Raw genomic sequence first — 20,909 nt, 5'->3', positions numbered from 1 at the left:
GCCAAGGTGGGCAGATCACATGAGGCTAAGGAGTTCGAGACCAGCCTGGTCAACGTGGCGAAACCCCATTTCTACTAAAAATACAAAGATTAGCAGGGTGTGGTGGGGCACTTCTATAATCCCAGCTACTCAGGAGGCAGAGGCATGAGAATCCCTTGAACCCAGGAGGCAGAGGTCGCAGTAAGCCAAGATCTCACCACTGCACTCCAGCATGGGCAACAGAGTGAGACCCTGTCTCCAAAAATAAATAAATAAATAAATACAACCCTCTCTTCCCTTGTTATGCTTTTTGGAAAGTAACATACTAACTTATCCAACACGGTTATTTGTCTAAAGTTCCTACATATCTCTATAAACCCACATAGCCCTTGTCCTACTGAATGATGCTATGTCCTAACAGCCTTTGTACAATACATCCCACAGTGTACACTGAAAGAGGCTCTTCATAAATGCATTTGATGATAATCTCACTCCTTAAAAAGCTCCTAAATGTTCACTGTCAGAGCCTATATTTATACTCAGATACATGAAGGGAAAAAAAATGTTCTCTTACCTGGCTTCTAACAACAATGGAGTGGAAAACCATTTTGCTGTAAGAGAGGTTGTAATGGCTTTTGAGTCGGCCTTTACTGAGGAGAACAGCCACAGAATAGTGAGTACAACCAGAACTCCCATTTTATAGCAAACACCTAAAAGGAAAAAAAGAAAAGAAGTTTTGCTACAAGGAAATTTTTTTTTTTGAGACGGAGTCTCACCCTGTTGCCCAGGCTGGAGTGCAGTGGTGCAATCTCGGCTCATGCGATCTCTGCCTCCCGGGTTCAAGCAATTCTCCTGCCTCAGCCTCCCGAGTAGCTGGGATTACAGGCACGCACCACCACACCCTGCTAATTTTGTGTATCTTTAGTAGAGACAGGGTTTCACTATGTTGGCCAGGCTGGTCTCAAACTCCTGACCCTCGTGATCTGTCCGCCTCAGCCTCCCAAAGTGCTGGGATCACAGGTGTGAGCCACCACGCCTGGCCTGCTACAAGGTAATTTTAACCTCATACTTGGAGACACACAATAACAATCCTAATACTTGGAGACACAAAATAACATAAGTTAGCGAAACAGAAAAGGTTCTGACATATAATAGCACTTAATATCTAGCTAGTCCAACAGATATTTGCTGAATGACTGACATGTAACTGAAGGCATTTAGGTTATTACATTCTTTCCTACAAAGGCTCTGCTTCATTTCCCAAGCAATCTACACTATACAGGGGTATACAAACCAGTTGGTGGCACACCAGGTTGCACACAACCATATTTTATAAAGCATGAAAGCAAATAAAGCTGAGATAGATGAAAATATAAATGATGGGTATTAAGGGTTGAACTGCATCCCCCAAAAAAGATATGGAAATCCTATCCCCCAGTACCTCATCATGTCAACTAATTTGTAAATACAGTCTTTACAGAGGTCATCAGTTAAAACAAGGTTATTAGGTGGGCACTAACCCAATGACTGATGTTATAAAGAGGAGAAATCTGGACAGAGATAGACAGCACGGAGGGAAAACTACATAGAGACACAGGAGACTACCAGGTGAAGACAGAGGCACACACTAAAATTATACTGTAAGCTAAGGAATGCCTGAAACTACCAGAAGCTGAAGAGTCAAAGAAAGATTCTCCTCCAAAGATTTCAGCGGGAACGTGGTCCTGTGAAACTTTGAGTAAGGATTTCTAGCACTGTGAGACAGTAAATGTCTATTGTTCTAAGCCACCCAGTTTGTGATACTTTGTTGTGGTAGCCCTAGGAAACTAACGTAATGGGTCTCAAATGTAAACTCAGACAGGTTCTGAAATAAAGAAATGTAAAATTTCACTGGCTTCCCAAGCCAACTGTCCCCATCTACAAAATGAGAGATCTAGGGTCACTGGCAAAGTGGATGGCCACGGAATGCAGGCCTCTTGACACCCTCCGCAGCCGCTCCAAGCCTGTCAAGATCCTCACAGACAGCATCCAGACACTTTCAGAAAAAGGTCTCCAGCTGCAGATTTCTCTGATTTGCATCCCCAAAGTCCACCTAACAGAACCCTAATTGGACCTCCCCTGAGCTCGACCCATTTGAATGAGAACTAAAAGGGGGTGTAAATATGTGGGAAGCACTAAACTATTCTTGGGCTTCAGAATGTCAGCTCTGGTAAGGCTCACTTCGGTCTCATCCCAGTTCCTTAATATTGGTGACAAAATCTATCATTGAGGGAGGCTGTCCACATTGGGGACCAGTCAATAGGTGCTTTTTATAAAAAGCATCATTTGTGTTAACATCCTGCTTCACAGAACATACAGCATCTCTGAAGAACGATGGTCAAAAGCAAAATAAATTATAACAAATAGAAAAGTGGCTTTCAGAAGCATTTTAAGTTCAGGTACTGCCAGCTTCTTTGGAAACCAAAAAAAAATTAATAGATCGGCCAGACATGGTGGCATGCACCTATGGTCCCAGCTACTTGGGAGGCTGAGGTGGGAAGATAGCTTGGGCCCAGGAGGTCCAAGCTGCATCTGGGCAACAGAGCGGGACAGGAGGAGAGCGGAGGAGGAGGAGGAGGAGGAGGAGGAAGAGGAGGAAGAGGAAAGAAGAACGAAGAAGGAGGAGGAGAAGGAGGAGGGGAAGGGGAAGAAGGGAAAGGGGAAGAGGAAGAAGAAGAAGAAGGAGAAGAAGAAGAGGAAGGAGAAGAAGAAGAAGAAGAACATCCCACTTATAAATAAAAACACTCAGAAGTGTTTTTCAAAATCAACATTTGTAAAAACTGCTGTAGAGGCTGCAGAAATGAAAGAATACACACACAAAAATGAAACCTACTGAAATTAGAGATAACCAAACTAGATTTTATACAATGAAACCTGCTAGCAGTGATTCCTGGCTGGGTGAGTGAAGAGGATGTAGGCCTTTTCTGGAATCTAGTAAAGTCACTGACATTTCCCACAGAGGAGCAAGCAAGAACCCAAACTTTTATGTACAACTTAAGAATTCTCTTGGGACTGGCCAAGTGCAGTGGCTCACACCTGTAATCCCTGCACTTTGGGAGGCTGAGGTGGGTGGATCGCCTGAGGTCAGGAGTTCAAAACCAGTCTGTCCAATGTGATGAAACCCCATCTCTACTAAAAATACAAAAATTAGCCGGGCATGGTGGCAGGTGCCTGTAATCCCAGCTACTCAGGAGGCTGAGGCAGGAGAATCGCTTGAACCCGGGAGGTGGAGGTTTCAGTGAGTCGAGATCGTGCCACTGCACTCCAGCCTGGGCGACAGAGAGAGACTCTATCTCAAAAAAAAAAAAAAAAAAAAGCATTCTCTTAGGACTAACCATAGACACCCTTTCCCACAGGCCCACAGACTGCAGCCTCAGAAACCTGCTCTACAGGACACAATAGACATAGTTTGTAAAAAGGAAACCTTTTAGCATCAGGGCAGCTGTGATCAATTCCTGAGTTTGCTACGTACTAGCAGTTCAACCATATATATGTTGCCTAACTTCCCAGGCCCTTAGTCTCGAAGACTATTCAAGTAGGAATAACAGTATCTGCCTCACAGGGTCAATGTGAAAATGAAGACGCAATAAAAAAATCACTTTGTAAAGTGCCAAGTACTATACCAGAATTGATTGTTGTAGTAAAATATTTTATCGTAAGAAAAAACTATCTTCTAAATTACAGAATAGTACATCATCGTTATTAAATAGCCTCAAAAATATGCATTGGAAATATATCCTCTGTGGCTGAGAGAAAAAATTCTCCCCAAAAGTTACTGAGTTTTTCTTTTTTTTTTTAAATCTGGCCTTACTGAGTCAATGAGTTTATAAACTGGAGACAGAGCACCATATGAACTGTCTAGCAGTATTACGCTATTAGCTATGTTTACAATTTGTCCTGAAGGGGTCTAGATGTGTACACCCCAGAAAGTGGTGATTCCTGATGACGAATTGGACGCCACTGCACAGTAACCCCAGGTGGATGGCATGTAGAGTGGGGAGGAAACTGGGGGTATGACAAAGGCCCCTGAGGAAACCTCAGCATTTAACAAGCAATGACTCTGGGCTAAGCATTGTATTAGATGCTTTACATACACAGTGTTATCTAATCCTTACATACAACAACCCAGGGCACTAAAGTTCTCTGAGGGCAGCAACCATGTCTGCTTTGTTTACCAAAGTGCACAGCATGATGCCTGGCACTCAGAAGATGGTCCATGAATATGCTGCACGCATGGATGAAACATTATCATCTCCACTTTAAAAATAAGAAAAGTGAAAGCTCAAAGATGCTGAGTACCTTGCCTAACTAATAAGCAGCAGTGCTTAGAACCCACACCTTCCTGCTTTTAAAGTTCTACAATACCATGCTCTCTTCTCTGGTTCTCTGGCTTTACAAAAGGGTAAAAAGCCATACTCTGTGCAGACTCAGACTGAGCAAAGTGCTTTATTGTGAGAACCAAGGCAAGTCCAAGAATTTTCTGTGGCCAAAGTTCTTGGGAGACAGGTGGCTAAGAAAGGAATAGTTTTAACCTGCAACCAAGGGAGCAGGCCTGAAGCTGGGACTGAAGCAATCCAACCAACCAGTCTGACAGATCCACACTTAGGTTGGCTTTGGGGACTGATGGAAGCTCAAGAGCAGGGGGTTTTGTCTGTCATGGTCTCCACGCCTAGCATTATGCCTGAAACATAGAAGGCTCTCAAAATGAAATAAACACAGGCCTCATTCATTAAGGCATGAATGGAAACAACAGGAAAGGAGTGTGGCACCAAGAGTACAGATGCTATAAAATGCCCAGGACTGCAAGATAGGTAAAATGAAAATCCTACAAACCTGTGGCCTGCCTCAAGATCCCCCTGCATAGTTTTCAAAAAGGAGAGAGCGTACATGTTCTTAGGGAGAGGTACAGCACCATTTGAGATGAAAAAAGGAGGAAAGCTATACATTAAAAGAGCTTTGCCACCCTGACCCCACATTCTTAATTCTACAGGTAAAACCAGAGGAAAAGACTGTCCAGAGAAGCAGAGGTAAGAACCTCACTGAAGTGGTCTCTGGTTTGAGTATGTCTTCATTTTATAGGATCCCTTATCATTCTGACCCTAGGGGTTCTTAAATGTTGCTTACAAAGACAAACAGTCTGCGATAATGGCCATCAGAATGTGCCATGTGGCTTTGCGTGATCATAGGCATTATACTTGAGGCATGATGAATAAACAGAAAACACTCTTTAACAAGTTCTAGGCCCAACTATCAACAACCATCCGTAGGAGGCTGAGGTAGGAGGATCGCCTGAGCCCAGGAGGTGGAGGTTGCAGTTAGCAAGATCGTGTCACTATAGTCCAGCCTGGGCAACAGAGCAAGACTCTGTCTCAGAAAACAAAAAATAAAAAAAAAATTAAAACACTATCTCTTGCACCATTGCACTCCAGCCTGGGTAACAAGAGCAAAACTCTATCTCAAAAAAAAAAAAAAAGAAAGAAAATTATCACATCATCTTGTATTGTTACAGGGAAACTTAAATAAAAAAAGAAAATGCTCACAGACAGCTGCAGGAAAGTTCTAAACGAATTTTATTCTTACTTTAATATATTCCCCTGAAGTTCAATGTGCATTATAAATGTGCTATGCTACTATACAAAGTATTATGCTCACTTCCTTTAATAAGTTTCACGTGGCCAGGAGTTCAAGCTCAGACTGGTACGTAACAAGACCTCATCTCTATAAAATAAATAAATAAATAAATAAGAATTTTTTAAAAATAAGCTTCAGCTAAGTTTATCAAAAGCAAGTCAAGTGTTGCTAAATTCGACTGGCTTAAAAAAAAAAGCAAAGTGAAAAGGCTACAATCATTCCAAGTTTTGTGGTGCTGTTAAATAGCTATTTAAAATGTCTTCAAACGCTTGCAAGTGTAAGATTCTTGAAGGAAAGAGGGCACTTTACACTAAAATTGGCTGGCAAGTGCATCAGTGAATGTTTCCAAAACAGTTAGTGTAGCACAATAAGGCAAAAGACCCCAGGGCTTCAAATGAACAAAATATGCTCCTTCTTAAATCTGGCAAGAAATGAAAAACAACTGCAGATTCTGGCCAAGGAACAAAAGCAGTTCACATCTATAAGTTATTGGCGACGGACGCAGATCTCATTCTGGCAGGTCCCACACTAAAAGTGAAACCAGATCATCCAATTTCCAGCCAACAGATCACAGTGTTAAAACAGCAACCAATACGCATCAACCCGAATTCATTTCAGGAATAATAGAAATCTATTTTAAAAAGCACGTCGTTCTGCAATCAGGGTCCTGCAAAGTGCTGGTTCTCAACTCACTGAGGATCAAGCTTGGTCTAAATCCATGGTAGGATACTTCCCCCACTTCCTTCTGCACTTGGGCACAAGGATCCAAAGCTCTTCAAAGAAGGTTCAAGACCGCTGAACAGAGCCCGCTGCCACCCCCGCGGAAGCGATACCTTGCCAAGAGGACCACTGAGGGCAACTCGGGGCGCTCGCGAATAGGGGAAGGGATGGGACACCGGAGGGAAACTGAGTCACGGTAGAGGCGGAAGCTCAATGTGACGGGGGCACGCGGTCGCCTTGCACCCCAAACCCTCTCTCCGTCCATGAGGCCTCCTCACGCCACCCCTGGGTACCTGTCACCGGCAGCGCACCCGCGGCACACGCACCGCTCGCGTCTCCCTTGCAGCCCATGCCCGGGCCGTGGTTAGTCCGCCACAGTGCCAGAGACAACGCCAGGGCAGGGCGGGGCGAGGCGGCAGCGGCGGTGCAGGCTGCGCCAGTGAGAAGCCGACACGCGCCTTTCCCGCGGCTCGGCTCAACACGCAGCCTAGCAAAGCAATTGCCCAGCTGCCGGCCGCCCTTTTACTTCCGCTTCCTACAAGGGAGCGCTGGAGGACTTCCGGCTACTGAGTCGCGACCTAGCAGCCCAGAGCGTCGCGCGGTCGCCCTCTTATCTCCGCGGGTTGGGGAGTGGGGAGTCCTGTCTCTCTCTTCACTTCCGCCCTTCAGGGTGGCGGGTAGGCTGCCGGTCTTCAAGGTCTTGGGGAGGTTCATTGGGCCAACAGCTGAGACCCGAAAGCTTTAACAAGTCAGTCGGTGAAATCCAATTTGGACTCTGGGACTTACTCCCTTAAACCTTTGTTAAAAGCTTACTCCCTTTAGCCTTTCGGTGGCACAGTAAACCCTAAAATTTTGATAGCTACCTTCCAGGAGGCATGATGAAAGGAAGAATTTTTAAATTTTATGAGCCGCTTTAGCTTATCTTATTCGGGCAGCGGCAGCTTAGTCTACAGGGACTACTTTGTCCTTTTATTATTTTTGTTTAACTAATATAAACCAGTTTAAAATTGTTTTGGAATAGGTAGCATTTAACCCACCCAGAAATGAATACCTCTTTGGAGGGTATATTTTTAACTATATTAAGTCAAAGTGAATGAAAAGCCACAAATTTTTTTTGGAGTTGGAGTCTCGCTCTGTCTCCCAGGATGGAATGCAGTGGCGGGATCTTGGCTCACTGCAACCTCCGCGCCCCCGCCTGCCGCCGCCGCCGCCGCCGCCCCCCACCCAACCCGCATTCAAGCGATTCTCCCACCTCAGCCTCCCCAGTAGCTGGGATTACAGGCGCGCGCCACCGTGGCCGGCTAATTTTCGTATTTTTAGTAGAGACAGGGTTTCACCTTGTTGGCCAGGCTGGTCTCGAATTCGTGACCTCAGATGATCCACCCGCCTGGGCCTCCCAAGTGCTGGGATTACAGGCATGACCCACTGCGCTCGGCCCAAAATAATTTTAATAAATAAACATGAGCCAAGATGATGATGAAGGGGAGGAAGGAGAGGAGGATGAAGGAGATGACTAATGGAACACTGATGGAGGCTGGGCGCGGTGGCTCACGCCTGTAATCCCAGCACTTTGGGACCCCGAGGCGGGCACATCATGAGGTCAGGAGATCGAGACCATCCTGGCTAACACGGTGAAACCCCGTATCTACTAAAAATACAAAAAAAAATTAGCCAGGCATGGTGGCGGGCGCCTGTAGTCCCAGCTACTCGGGAGGCTGAGGCAGGAGAATGGCGTGAACCCGGGAGGCGGAGGTTGGTTGCAGTGAGCCGAGATCGCACCACTGCACCCCAGCCTGGGCGAGAGAGGGAGACTCCGTCTCAAAAAAAAAAAAAAAAAAAAAACAGCAACAACAACAACAAAAAAAACACTAATGGATTCCAGCCTTCCTTTTTTTACATTTTCTCCAGTCCCTGAGAGCAAGTTGCAGTTTTTGTTTTGTTTTTTTGTTTTTGTTTTTTCCCTCTTGTGCTCAGTCACCCTGTTCTTAGGTTTCTTTTCTCTACACTATGGTTCTCAACTTATTTTGGGGGAAATACCTTCAGCAGAATACAATGGGAAAAGAGTCTCTACTCCTTTCTGTTCGAAATTCATTTTTATCCCTTCCTGTCTGAGCAAAAACTGTATAGAATCAACATTACCCAGCTCTGTGGGAAAAAAGAAAAACCTGCTCCCTTCGCTCTGCTGGAAGCTGGAGGGCTCTAGGCCCCTGTGTAGCAGAGCATTCAGTTCTAGCTTTCTTCCTGCTTTCTGTGTATATTGGGCTCGGAGACTACACTGGGTCTGTATGTGAATATGGACAGTTAGCATTTACCAACATGTTTCTGTCTACTTTCTCTTGTTTAAAAAAAAAAAAAACAAACTTTAAAAAATGGGATTCTAGAAGTCAGCAAAGGGTGGGTCTGAGATGTTTGGGTGGGTTAAGTGGACATTTTGACGACATGGCTTCTCCTTTGGCATGTTTAATTGTAATGTTTGACACACATCCTTGCAATTTAAGATGACACTTTTAAAATAAATTCTCTCCTAATGATAACTTGAGCCCTGCCACTCAATGGGAGAATCAGCAGAATCTCTAGGATCTTATTTGTAATTGGCATTCTCTATTGTAATTTTGTTCCTGTTTATTTTTAAATTTTGTTTCACTGGAAAGGAAAGATCATGCTCAGTTTTAAATGTTAAAAGTGTACAAGTTGCTTTGTTACAATAAAACAAAATGTGTACACACACATACGAAAAGAAAGAAACATGAGCATTTTAAAATTTATTTCACAAGGGAGCTGCTGTGTTAGCTTTCCATAATGTGTTTTCTAGCCCTCTTTAAATCACATCAGCTAATGCTTACATAATAAGGAAATTATTAATTCACTGCATTACAAAGTTGATTATATACTTTTTCTTGGCCTTATCTTGATCTTCTGCTATGCGGTACATGAACAAAACCAAAGTTTGCTTAGTTTTAAAATACAACTAAGTGGCAGCGCAGAGCTTCTAAGAAAGTTGGATTTCACCTTTTCTAAACCTTTCTCTGAAAAGTGCTGCTTTATTTGAACAAAAACAGATTTTAAAAAAAATTTTAAACTTTTTATTTAGAAATAATTATAAATTCACAAGAAGTTGCAAAGATAGTACACAGAGGTACTTTGTACCCTTAAGCCCATTCCCCCAATGATTACATTTCAAATATTTATATTAAAGTATCAAAACCAGAAATTGACTTGGCACATTGTGTGGGGGAGACAGGTATATTTCCGTCATTTTGTATATGTCTGTACATTTGTGTTAACCACTGCCAAAATGAAGACCCACAACTATTGCAGCACCACAAAGATCTCCCTTGTGCTACCCTTTTATGAAGTCAGAACTACTTTCCTACCCCTACTTTCCTACCCCTAAGACCCCTAGCCAGTGGCAACCATCATTTTGATCACTAAATATAAAATTTTTCAATTCTAGAATTTTGTATGAATAGAATCATATAGTATGTAGCTTTTTTATTTATTTTTTTGCTCAGCATAACCACCTGTGGAGCCATACAAGTTGTAGATATCAATAGTTTGTGCCTTTTTATTACTGAGTAATATTCCATTGTACAAACATACAGATTCATTTTAGCATCACCTATTGAAGGATATTTGGGTTTTTTCCACTTCTGGACTATTACAAATAAAGCTCCTATTAATATTCATGTATAGGTTTGTATTTTTATTTATTATTTATTTATTTATTTATTTACTTAAAATTACAAAAATCAGCCGGGCGTGGTGGTGGGCGCCTGTAATCACAGCTACTTGGGAGGCTGAGGCGGGAGAATTGCTTGCACCCAGGAAGCGGAGGTTGCAGTGAGTAGAGATTGCGCCACTGCACTCCAGCCTGGGTGAGGAGCAAGACTCCGTCTCAAATTTAAAAATTTATTTATTTATTTAATAGATCAGGTCTCACCATGTTACCCAGGCTGGTCTCGAACTCTTGGGCTCAAGCAATCCTCCCGCCTTGGTCTCCCAAAGTGCTGGGATTATAGCCATGAGCTACCATGCCCAGCCCTATGTACAGGTTTTTTACATAAACACAATTTTTTTGTTTGTTTTTGTTTTTGTTGGGATGGAGTGTTGCTCTGTCACCCAGGCTGGAGTGCAGTGGCGTGATCTGGCTCACTGCAGCCTCCGCCTCTGGATTCAAGCGATTCTCCTGCTTCAGCCTCCCAAGTACCTGGGATTACAAGTGTGTGCCACCGCGCCCGGCTAATTTTTTTATTTTTAGTAGAAATGGGGTTTGCAATGTTGGCTAGGCTGTTTTCGAGCCCCTGACCTCAAGTGATCTGCCTGCCTCAGCCTCTCAAAGTGCTGGGATTACAGGCATGAGCCACCATGCCTGGCCTAGACCTAAGTTTTTGTTTATCTGGGATGAATGCCCAAGAGTGCAATTACTTGATCATATGGTAATGTACATTTTGCTTGTAAGGAACTGCCAAACTATTTTCTAGAATGGCTGTACAATTTTACATTCCCACCACCAGTGTATGAGAGATCCATTTTCTCTGCATTCTTACCCACAATTGGTACTGTCATTATTTTTTTATTTTTGTTATTTTGATAGGCATATGTAATTCCTTATCATGGTTTCAGTTTGCATTTCCCTAATGGCTGGTGATGATGAACATATCTTCTCATGGTCATTTGCAATCTGTATATCCTTTGGTGGAATGCCTCATCATGCCCTAGCTTATTCTCTAATTAAAATTATTTGGTTTTCCACTATTGAGTTTTGAGGGTACTTTATATATTTTAGATACAAGTTAGTTGTCAGATATGTCGTTTGGAAACATTTTCTCCCTGTGTATAGCTTGTCTTCTCATGCCTTTAACAGGATCTTTCTCAGAGCAAAAGTTTTTAATTTTGGTGAAGTGCAGTCTATCCATTTTTCTCTTATGGACCTTGCTTTTAGTGACATGTCTAAGAACTATTCACCAGAGCTGGGCGCGGTGGCTCACGCCTGTAATCTCAACACTTTGGGAGGCTGAGGCGGGCAGATCGCCTGAGCTCAAAGGAGTTTGAGACCAGGTAGTGAAACCCCCTCTCTACTAAAAATGCAAAAATGAGCTGGGCGTGGTGGCACAAGCCTGTAATCCCAGCTACTCAGGAGGCTAAGCCAGGAAAATCATTTGAACCCGGGAGGCAGAGGTTGCAGTGAGCTGAGATCATGCCACTGTACTCTAGCCTGGGTGACAGAGCAAGACTCGGTCTCAAACAAACAAACAAAAACAAAGGACCTTTCCTGACTTTTTTAAACTCAGTCCTCAAACTATTACTATCGCTCCTCCACCTTTTCTATTTTTTTCCATTTTACGTATGTTGATAGTTTGCATCCCCCACTAGGTGTCACTCCATGAGGACAGGGACATCATTTAGTTCAGTGCTACATCCTTAGCCCCTAGGACATTGCTCAACCAATATTGGATGAACAGTTCTCTCTGCACCTCCCTCCTCTATCCATGAGGATACACTCAGCTGAGATGGCCAGCTGTTGCTGTTCACATCCAGGTGGCTGATGGGCAAAGGACACACCTTGAAATCAGTAAGTGCCCCTTGAGCTGCTGGAGACACAGCATAGAATCCTCTAGGTTTCTAAGCTCCCACCCAAATCTCATGTTGAACTATAATCCCCAGTACTGGAGATGGGGTCTTGTGGGAGGTGTATGGGTCTGGGGTGGCGGCAGATCCTTCAAGGCTTGGTGCTATCTTCAAGATATTGAGTGCACTCTCTCAAGATCTGGTCATTTAAAAGTGTATGGCACCTTACCCCTCCCCACTCTCTCTCTTACTTCCTCCTGCTTTCACCATGTGACATGCATGTTCCCCCTTCACCCTCTGGCATGATTGTAAGCTTCCTGAGGCCTCCCTAGAAGCCACACAGATACCTGCATTATGTTCCCTGTAAAGTCAACAGAACTGTGAGCCAATTAAACCTGTTTTCTTTTTAAATTACCCAGTCCCAGTTATTTCTTTATAGCAATGCAAGAATGGCCTAATGCAATAGCCAAATAAATTCATTGTGGAAAGCAAAGTTGGCATTTAATGTTTGATTTCCAGATGGAAAAGGAGTGCAACTCAACGAGAGTTATAGTGATGAGGCCAGGTGCGGTGGCTCACACCTGTAATCCTAGCACTTTGGGAGGCCGAGGTGGGCAGATCACAAGGTCAGGAGTTTGAAACCAGCCTGGCCAATATGGTCAAACCCTGTCTCTACTAAAAATACAAAAATTATCCGGGTGTGGTAGCGCATGCCTGTAATCTCAGCTATTTAGGAGGCTGAGGCAGGAGAATCGCTTGAACCTGGGAGGTGGAGGTTGCGGTGAGCCGAGGTTGCACCACTACACTCCAGCCTGGGTGACAGAGCAAGACTCCCGTCTCAAAAAAAAAAAAAAAAAAAGATTCATAGTGATGGACTGCACATGTGCAAAAGGTGACACATGAGAAGGCCATCACTTGCACTCCAAGTTGGTGAGACAGAATACAGAAAAAGTGTTATGGTCACTAAAATATTACTCTCCATAGACTGCCCATCCCAGGGGAAACTTGTTCAGCCATGAACAGCAGAGGGTAACCCAGAGGGGAAAGATGAGTTCATCAGCGGTACAGGAGGGGAATCACTGAGATCAAGATTTGGGGGCTGGGCAAGGTGGCTCATACCTGCAATCCCGGCACTTTGGGAGGACGAGGCAGGAGAGTCGCTTGAGCCCAGGAGTTTATGACCAGCCGGGGCAACATGGTGAACCACCCCCGGTCACAAAAAAATACAAAAAAATTAGCCAAGCATGGTGGCTCATGTCTGTAGTCCCAGCTACTTGGGATGCTCAGATGGGAGGATCACCTGAGCCTGAAGAGGTCGAGGCTGCAGTGAGCCATGATTGCACCACGCCTTCCAGCCTGGAAAACAGAGCAAGACCCTATCTCAAATAAAAAAAAAAGAAAGAAAAAAGATTTGGGGATTGTTTCCTTCTAATTCCTAGACTTTAGGGCAGGAGGGAGAAAAGTATGGCCAAACAAACAGCCTGTCTTACTGAAGTGGAGTCCCTTAGAAGAGCTAAATGCTTTCTGGCAAGTAGGACAACCTCCCAGAAAATCTCACTTACTGTCCCAAAGCCCTCTCACTCCCATTGTCAGGTACTCTGTATGTTTTGTCTTGGACTAGAGATTAGCAACATCCATTTTGTGTGTTGTGGCCTCCGTGAATCACATCTCTCTGTTGTGTGATGTTATCATTCCTGCCACCCAGAAGTGGAGTCTGTCTTCTCACCCCTTGAATCTGGACTAACCTTGTGACTTGCTTTCACCCGGATAATGCAGTGGATGTGTCATTCTAGGACTTCTAAGCTCAAGCCTTTGGAGATCTGGCAGCTTCCACTTTTGCTCTCAGGGCTCAACCTCCAGGTAGAGAAGCCCGAGGCTACCCTGCTGGAGAAAGAGGTCACTTTTTACTTAAGAACAAGTTGTTAGGCCGGGCACAGTGGCTCATGCCTGCAATCTCAGCACTTTGGGAGGCTGAGGCGGGTGGATCACCTGAGGTCAGGAATTTCAGACCAGCCTGGCCAACATGGTGAAACCCCATCTCTACCAAAAATGCAAAAATTAGCCAGTCATAGTGGCGCACCTCTGTAATCCCAGCTACACGGGAGGCTGAGGTGGGAGAATTGCTTGAACCCTGGAGGCAGAGGCTGCAGTGAGCCCAGATCGCGCCACTGCACTCTAGCCTGGGTGACAGAGTGAGACCCTGTCTCCAAAAAAAAAAAAAAAAGTTGTTAAATACTTACCAATCTTGGAAGGGAATGAAATATTTCACTCTATCTTTCCTAGCTTTTGCATTTTAAAACATGCAGATATCACCTGGATAAAAAAAATGGGAATGGGCAGGGCACGGTGGGTCACTCCTGTAATCCCCAGCACTTTGGGAGGCCGAGGGGGGTGGATCACCTGAGGTCAGGGGTTCAAGACCAGCCTGACCAACATGGTGAAACCCTGTCTCTACTAAAAATACAAAAATTAGTGGGGCATGGTGGCGGACACCTATAATCCCAGCTACTCGGGAGACTGAAGTGGGAGAATGGCTTGAACCTGGGAGGCAGAGGTTGCAGTGAGCAGAGATAGTGCCATCTCACTCCAGCCTGAGCAAGAGCGAAACTCCATCTCAAAAAAAAGGGGGGCGGGGGCGGGGAATTGGCCAGGCATGGTGGCTCATGCCTGTAATTCTGGCACTTTGGAAGGCCAAGGCAGGAGGATCACTTGAGGTCAGGAGTTCAAGACCAGCCTGGGCAACATAGACCTTGTCTCTACCTTAAAAAAAATGGAACTTATTTTTAAAATATATTTCAAACATGGTCCAAACAATAAAGTAGAAAGGAGAAGAGGCAGAAAGAATATGCAGATGGAGGCTGCAAAGGAAAGAGAAGGCAACACCTACAACCCACCCCACCAGTGAGACTGGAGCACTGGCTTGACTGGTCTGCGTGAGCAAGGAGTCCCACATGTACCTGCCTTCTCCACTGCACAAGAAGCCCTGATTCTATAGTCTAACTAGCCATGGCCCCTCAGAGCTTATGACAAAACCTGACCTTTAGGGCAATGATGGTGCTGGGGTTGGCCGGCTGTACCATCTAGCAGGACTCCAGGATCAGCCCTGCTGATCACCAGCTTATTTCATGCCTGTATTCCTGAGTGAGCAAGCTCTCCAGGCACAGCTCTGACTCTCCTCATTACCATTACTTTCCCAACCCTCTTGGGGGAGGCCCAGTTGAGCCCTACCCAAATTGAGAGGATACTAATGCATAGTTCCCCAGGAATCATCACCTGCCTTCAGTCCATCTTGGTCAGATCACCCCTATCATCTGCATACATTGTAATCACCTAACTACAGGGTTCTTCCTGCCTACTGCACAGACAAAATTAATTTACTGAGACTGGGGCATTGCAGTAGAGAAAGAGTTTGACTCAAGGCCAGCCCACACAGGGAAACTGGAGTTCTCACTCAAATCAGTCTCCCTAAAGGCTCAGAAACCAGGGGAATTTTATGGACAATTTGGTGACTAGGGGGTCTATGGAATGGGTGCTGCTGAATGGTTGGGGATGAAATTATAGGAGTGTGGAAATGGTCCTTGTGCACTGAGTCCACCTTCAGGTGGGGGCCACAGAATCAGCTGAGTCAGACCTCCCCCAGGTGGGGTCAGTCTGAAAAAATCTCAAAAAAAAAAAAAAAACCTTAGTTTCTACAATACTGATGTTATCTATAGGACCAGTTGGGAAGGTCACAGATCTTGTGAGCTCTAGCCACATGACTCCTGAGCAGTGAGGAATTATAAAAACTACACCTATCTTGGCCAGGCACAGTGGCTCACAGCTGTAATCCCAGCACTTTGGGAGGCTGAGGTGGGCAGATCACGAGGTCAGGAGATCGAGACCATCCTGGCTAACATGGTGAAACCCCGTCTCCACTAAAAATACAAAAAATTAGCCGTAGGCTGGGCACAGTGGCTCACGCTTGTAATCCCAGCACTTTGGGAGGCCGAGGCGGGTGGATCACGAGGTCAGGAGATCGAGACCATGGTGAAATCCCGTCTGTACTAAAAAATACAAAAAATTAGCTGGGCATGGTGGTGGGCACCTGTAGTCTCAGCTGCTCGGAAGGCTGAGGCAGGAGAATGGCATGAACCTAGGAGGCGGAGCTTGCAGTGAGCCGAGATCTTGCCACTGCACTCCAGCCTGGGAAACAGAGTGAGACTCCATCTCAAAAAAAAAAACTACACCTATCTTGTGGCCTCTCATTCGTCTTACAAAGGCAATTTCAGCACTGGAACAGGAAAGGGGTTAGTTTTAGGGAGGGACAATTCTTATTCTTGTTTCAAAGTAAAAGTATAAATTCCTCCCAAAGCTAGCTTGGCCAAGGACATGACCAAGGACAACTTGGAGGTCAGAAGCAAGATGGTCTCAACTATGTCAAACTTCTCTTACTGTCATAATTTTGCAAGGGCAGTTTTAACATGTACAACAGTCAAACTCAGAGGTCATCGGTCACAGGAAGTAATGCCATCACATGATGTTTTTTCAGATCGCAATTGGACACACAATTCCCAACTATCACCCCTCCCCCTCAAAACTTATGAATTTGGAATGGGAAGATTGGTTTCCAAGTCTTAATTTTAAGTACTTCTATATCCTGAGGTTCTTTGTTTAATAAGGCATCCAAGTCATAACAATTTCTTACTGTTCTTGCAATATGGGTTCAACAATTAGGCATCCTGTCATTCCCAGGCTGATTTCAGTTACATTTTTACAGAACTTTGAACTATCATTTAGATCTACCCTATATGCCAGATTGCTTCAGAGGTAATGGGGAGGTTTGGAGATGGAAAATTGGGCATAAAACAACTGCCCTGTATCTCAGCAGTACATGAAAGGCTTACAGTAGCAAGCCAGGCATGGTGGCTCATGCCTGTAATCCCAGCACTTTGGAAGGCCGAGGCAGGTGGATCACCTGAGGTCAGGAGTTCAAGACCAGCTTGGCCAACATACTGAAACCCTGTCTCTACTAAAAACACAAAAAGCTAGCCAGGCATGGTGGCATGTGCCTGTAATCCCAGCTACTTGGGAGGCTGAGACAGGAGAATCGCTTGAATTCAGGAGGTGGAGGCTGCCGTGAGCAGAGACTGTGCCATTGCACTCCAGCCTCTCCAGCCTGGGCGACAGAGAGAGACTTCATCTCAAAAAAAAAAAAAAAAAAAAAAGAAAGCCAATCACTGAGACAACAAGTATTGCCAGGAAAGAAGGCTTTTTATTTTGGAATGTCAGCCAGAGAGATGGAAGACAAACCTCAAATCTGTCTCTCCTAACTGACTGAAATTGGAGGTTTATATAGAAGGGAAGGAATATAGCTATGTGTGGGAAGGAATAAGAGAGAAGTCATGAAGGATCATGATGCATGAGGGGTCTTGCATCTCGTTGTCTGGATCCTGTGACTTGATGAGTTCCAGTCCCTTGTGTGAGAGTTGGTTTCCTGAGGAAGGAACCCAGGTAAGACAAATGTAAGTATCAAGTTTTAAGACCAGGAAGGGTCAATTTTTGTATTTATTAAAAGAAAAATGGTAAACATTAGTTCTATGGGACAATTGAACCAGTTTCATAACCTCATGAGAAACCCCAAGGCAAAATCACTCAGTTTTAGCCACTCATAGATTCCCAACTTATAGAAACTATGTGAGATCATGTTTCTTGTTGTTGAATGTCACTATGTTTTTGCAAAATTTGTTACACAACCCAAGGCCACAAAGAAGTGTGGCCCTGTGCTAGTGCACACAGTGTGGCCTGCACACACAGCCCAGGCAGACCTGGAGGCAGATGGCAATTGGGGAGGTCACAAATTTTGTGACCGCTGGCCACATGATTCCTGAGAAGTAAGAGATGATAGAAACTATACCTGGCCCAGTGTGGCGGCTCACACCTGTAATCCTAGCACATTGGGAGGCCAAGGCTGGCGGATCGCTTGAGCTCAGGAGTTTGAGACCAGTCTGGGCAAACATGGTGAAACCCTGACTCTACAAAAAATACAAAAATTATCTGGGTGTGGTGGCATGTGCCTTTAGTTCCAGCTACTTAGGAGACTGAGGTGGGAGGATAGCTTGAGCCCAGGAGGCAGAGGTTGCAGTGAGCCAAGATCATGCCATGGCACTCTATCCTAGGTGACAGAGCCAGACCTTTAAAAAAAAAAAAAGAAAGGAAGGGAGGGAGGGAGGAAAGAAGGAAGGCAGGAAGGCAGGAAGGCAGGAAGGCAGGAAGGAAGGAAGGAAGGAAGGAAGGCAGGCAGGCAGGCAGGCGGGAAGGAAGGAAGGAAGGGAACTAGACCTACATTTTAGCAGAATTCAAGCTCCCTCCTAATCATTGGCATTTCATTAGTTTCACAAAGGCAATTTCAATCCACAAATGAGGAGGGGGTCAGTTTTAGGGAGGTACTGTTATCATCCTTGCTTCAGAGTTAAACTATCAACTAAATTCTTTCCATGGTTAGCTTGGCCTACACCAGGAATGAGCAAGGACAGCCAGCCCGTGAAACTGGAAAGCAAGATGGAGTCAGCCATGCTAGACTTCTCTCTCTGTCAGAATCTTTGCAAAGGCACTTTCACTAAGAATCTGTTTTTTTCCTTTTTTGTCTTTTGAGACAGGGTCTTGCTCTGTCACCCATGCTGGCATGCAGCGGTGTGATCATAGCTCACCAGAGCCTCAAACTCCTGGGTCCAAGGAATCCTTGCACCTCAGCCTCCAGAATAGCTAAGACTATAGCCATGAGCAGCCATGCATGGCTAATTTTTGTAATTTATTGTAGACACGGAGTCTCCCTTTTTTGCCCAGACTGGTCTCAAACTCCTGGCCTCAAGCAGTCCTCCTGCCTTAACTTCTTAAAGTGCTGGGATTACAGGTGTGAGGCAGCCAGAAGTTTGGGTTTTTGTTGGTGGTGGTGGTGGGTTTTTGTTTGTTTGTTTGTTTGAGACAGAGTCTCGCTCTATTGCCCAGGCTGGAGTGTAGTGGCATGATCTCAGCTCACTGCCACCTCTGCCTCCCAGGTTCAAGCGATTCTCCTGCCTCAGCCTTCCCATGTTTTAGTTAGTTTTTCCTACCAGACAACACAAGAAAGGATAATGCTGAATTTATTTTCATTCTCCGAAGCAACTACCACAGGGCTATTTATACACTTAGGAGGTAATTAGTAACTATCTACTCAGCTAAATGTTTCGCAATTTTGTAAAGTTTGAGAAAATGGCGGCCGGGCACAGTGGCTCATGCCTGTAATCCCAGCACTTTGGGAGGCCGAGGTGGGAGGATCACGAGGTCGGGAGTTCAAGACCAGCCTAGCCAAGATGGTGAAACCCTGTCTCTACTAAAAATACAAAAATTAGCCGGGCGTGGTGGCAGGTACCTGTAATACCAGCTACTTGGAAAGCTGAGGCAGGAGAATCGCTTGAACCCGGGGGCGGAGGTTGCAGTGAGCTGAGATCGGGTCACTGCATTCCAGCCTGGGGGACAGAGAAAGACTCCATCTCAAAAAAAAAAAAAAAAAAAGGACAAAATGGCTGAGTACTTTCTGAATTCACACTTAGGATGTCAACACAGACTATATGTCTATAATATACTTATTATAGCTTGTGATTCAAATGCAGCCATGGATGGTTCTTACTACTGTAAAAGGTCTCCCTCAATGGATGGTATTATGACTTGGTATATTTGATCCTATTCCCTGGAAAAAAGACTCTGGAGATGAAAAGTTTGGGAGAAGTGCTCCTGTGATCACCTCCTGGGGAAATGTAGAAACTGGAATTGGGAAGAGGGAAAAGCTGAACTACAGTGCAGGTGCAACAGAGGGCTCAGGTTATCTCACATGGAGCTATGGAGCTGGAATAGCCACCTTGAGATAGGGTTCCATGCTTTTCTAGTGCTGCATCTACAGTAGACGGATGCAGACCATCTCTGAAGAGGAGGGATGACATTCAATCAGATGACTGAGTTGCCCTCTAGTTGAGGGCCACTTTCAGAGAGCAACTCAATAGAGAGCTTTCAGCCTCCAATATTCCCAAAAAACTAGAGAAACGAGTGCCTCCACCCTAAAGGAGAGCTATGGTTGGCATACTACAACATCCACCAATGTACCCCTTTTTTCACTTAGATGCACTTTTTCACATAATAAGTTTTGGAATAGCTCTTCCAGGATTCTGATGGGTCTCTCTTCTAGAACAAACTTTCAAGAGGAAAACTAGTAGAAAAAGATACAGTTCCTACCATTGTAACTAGTCTCAAGGTCACAAGTGACGCTCACATTATCCTGCTTTCCTTCTGGATTCCTCAACCTGAGCTAGCACCTCTGCTGGTCTAAGTGATTTACCTTGCGGGTGACCCAGAACCCCATCTCTAAGGGGTCTGAACCCCTATCATCATCATGCTCTTCTCAGAGATGGCTGTTCAATTTGTCCATTTACCATCAAAATTGGGCAAAGCGTACAAAAGAAACACAGTAGGTGACCTAACTGCAAACGTAGTCTTCCCTGCCCCGTGATGTGACAAAAGCCCTGATAAACAGCCCTCGTGATTATCAGAGTCAAGCACTTCTGCCAGGACAGTGACTTCAATCCTAGCCTGCTGGTCTCTTGACAAGAAGGGCTTGAAGTGAGTGGGTGGCAGTCACTGCTTAAATGTTAATCTCACAGAGAATTCTGGAGTTAGAATGTCCTTCAGAATGATCGTACCTTGGGTCACAGGGGCCAGGCTGCTACAGTCAACATAAATCAGTCATTAGATGCAGGCTGCATGAAGGGAGAGGATATGACCTTGAGGAAGACCCTCTAATTGGATGAGGCCGACTAATGGAGAGAGACTCAGTGAAAGTTGTTAACCACTGACACTCCCAGCAGTGAGAAAATGAGTGCCTCCACTCTGAAGGGTGATCTGAATGGCACGTCACAGAATCCACTACACTTGATCACAAGTCCTTTAATTTGTTCTGTGAAGGC

The 20,909-nt window shown here is 44.9% G+C and overlaps 1 protein-coding gene across 3 annotated transcripts in view; it reads right to left on the bottom strand.

Annotated features, from left to right (window-relative positions):
* Positions 1-6,878, bottom strand: part of UGGT1 (UDP-glucose glycoprotein glucosyltransferase 1) — a 110,279-nt gene extending 103,401 nt beyond the window's left edge. For 2 of the 3 annotated variants that reach the window (XM_058434330.1, XM_032145618.2), the window contains exons 1-2: positions 6,663-6,876; positions 554-689 (exon numbers count right to left, since the gene is read on the bottom strand). In XM_058434330.1, coding sequence (XP_058290313.1) covers positions 554-689; positions 6,663-6,720 — 194 coding nt within the window. In that variant the 5' untranslated portion in view covers positions 6,721-6,876. Of the gene's footprint in view, positions 1-553; positions 690-6,662 lie in introns of all 3 variants that reach the window. The other variant, XM_032145616.2, reaches the window with a different exon arrangement.
* Positions 6,879-20,909: the final 14,031 nt, after the last annotated feature.

This window comes from Hylobates moloch, unplaced genomic scaffold, assembly GCF_009828535.3.
Source record: "Hylobates moloch isolate HMO894 unplaced genomic scaffold, HMol_V3 SCAFFOLD_24, whole genome shotgun sequence".
Classification (NCBI taxonomy): Eukaryota; Metazoa; Chordata; class Mammalia; order Primates; family Hylobatidae; genus Hylobates; species Hylobates moloch.
The sequence above is the reverse complement of the archived record's forward strand: the minus strand, read 5'-3'. Positions and strand labels throughout refer to the sequence as shown.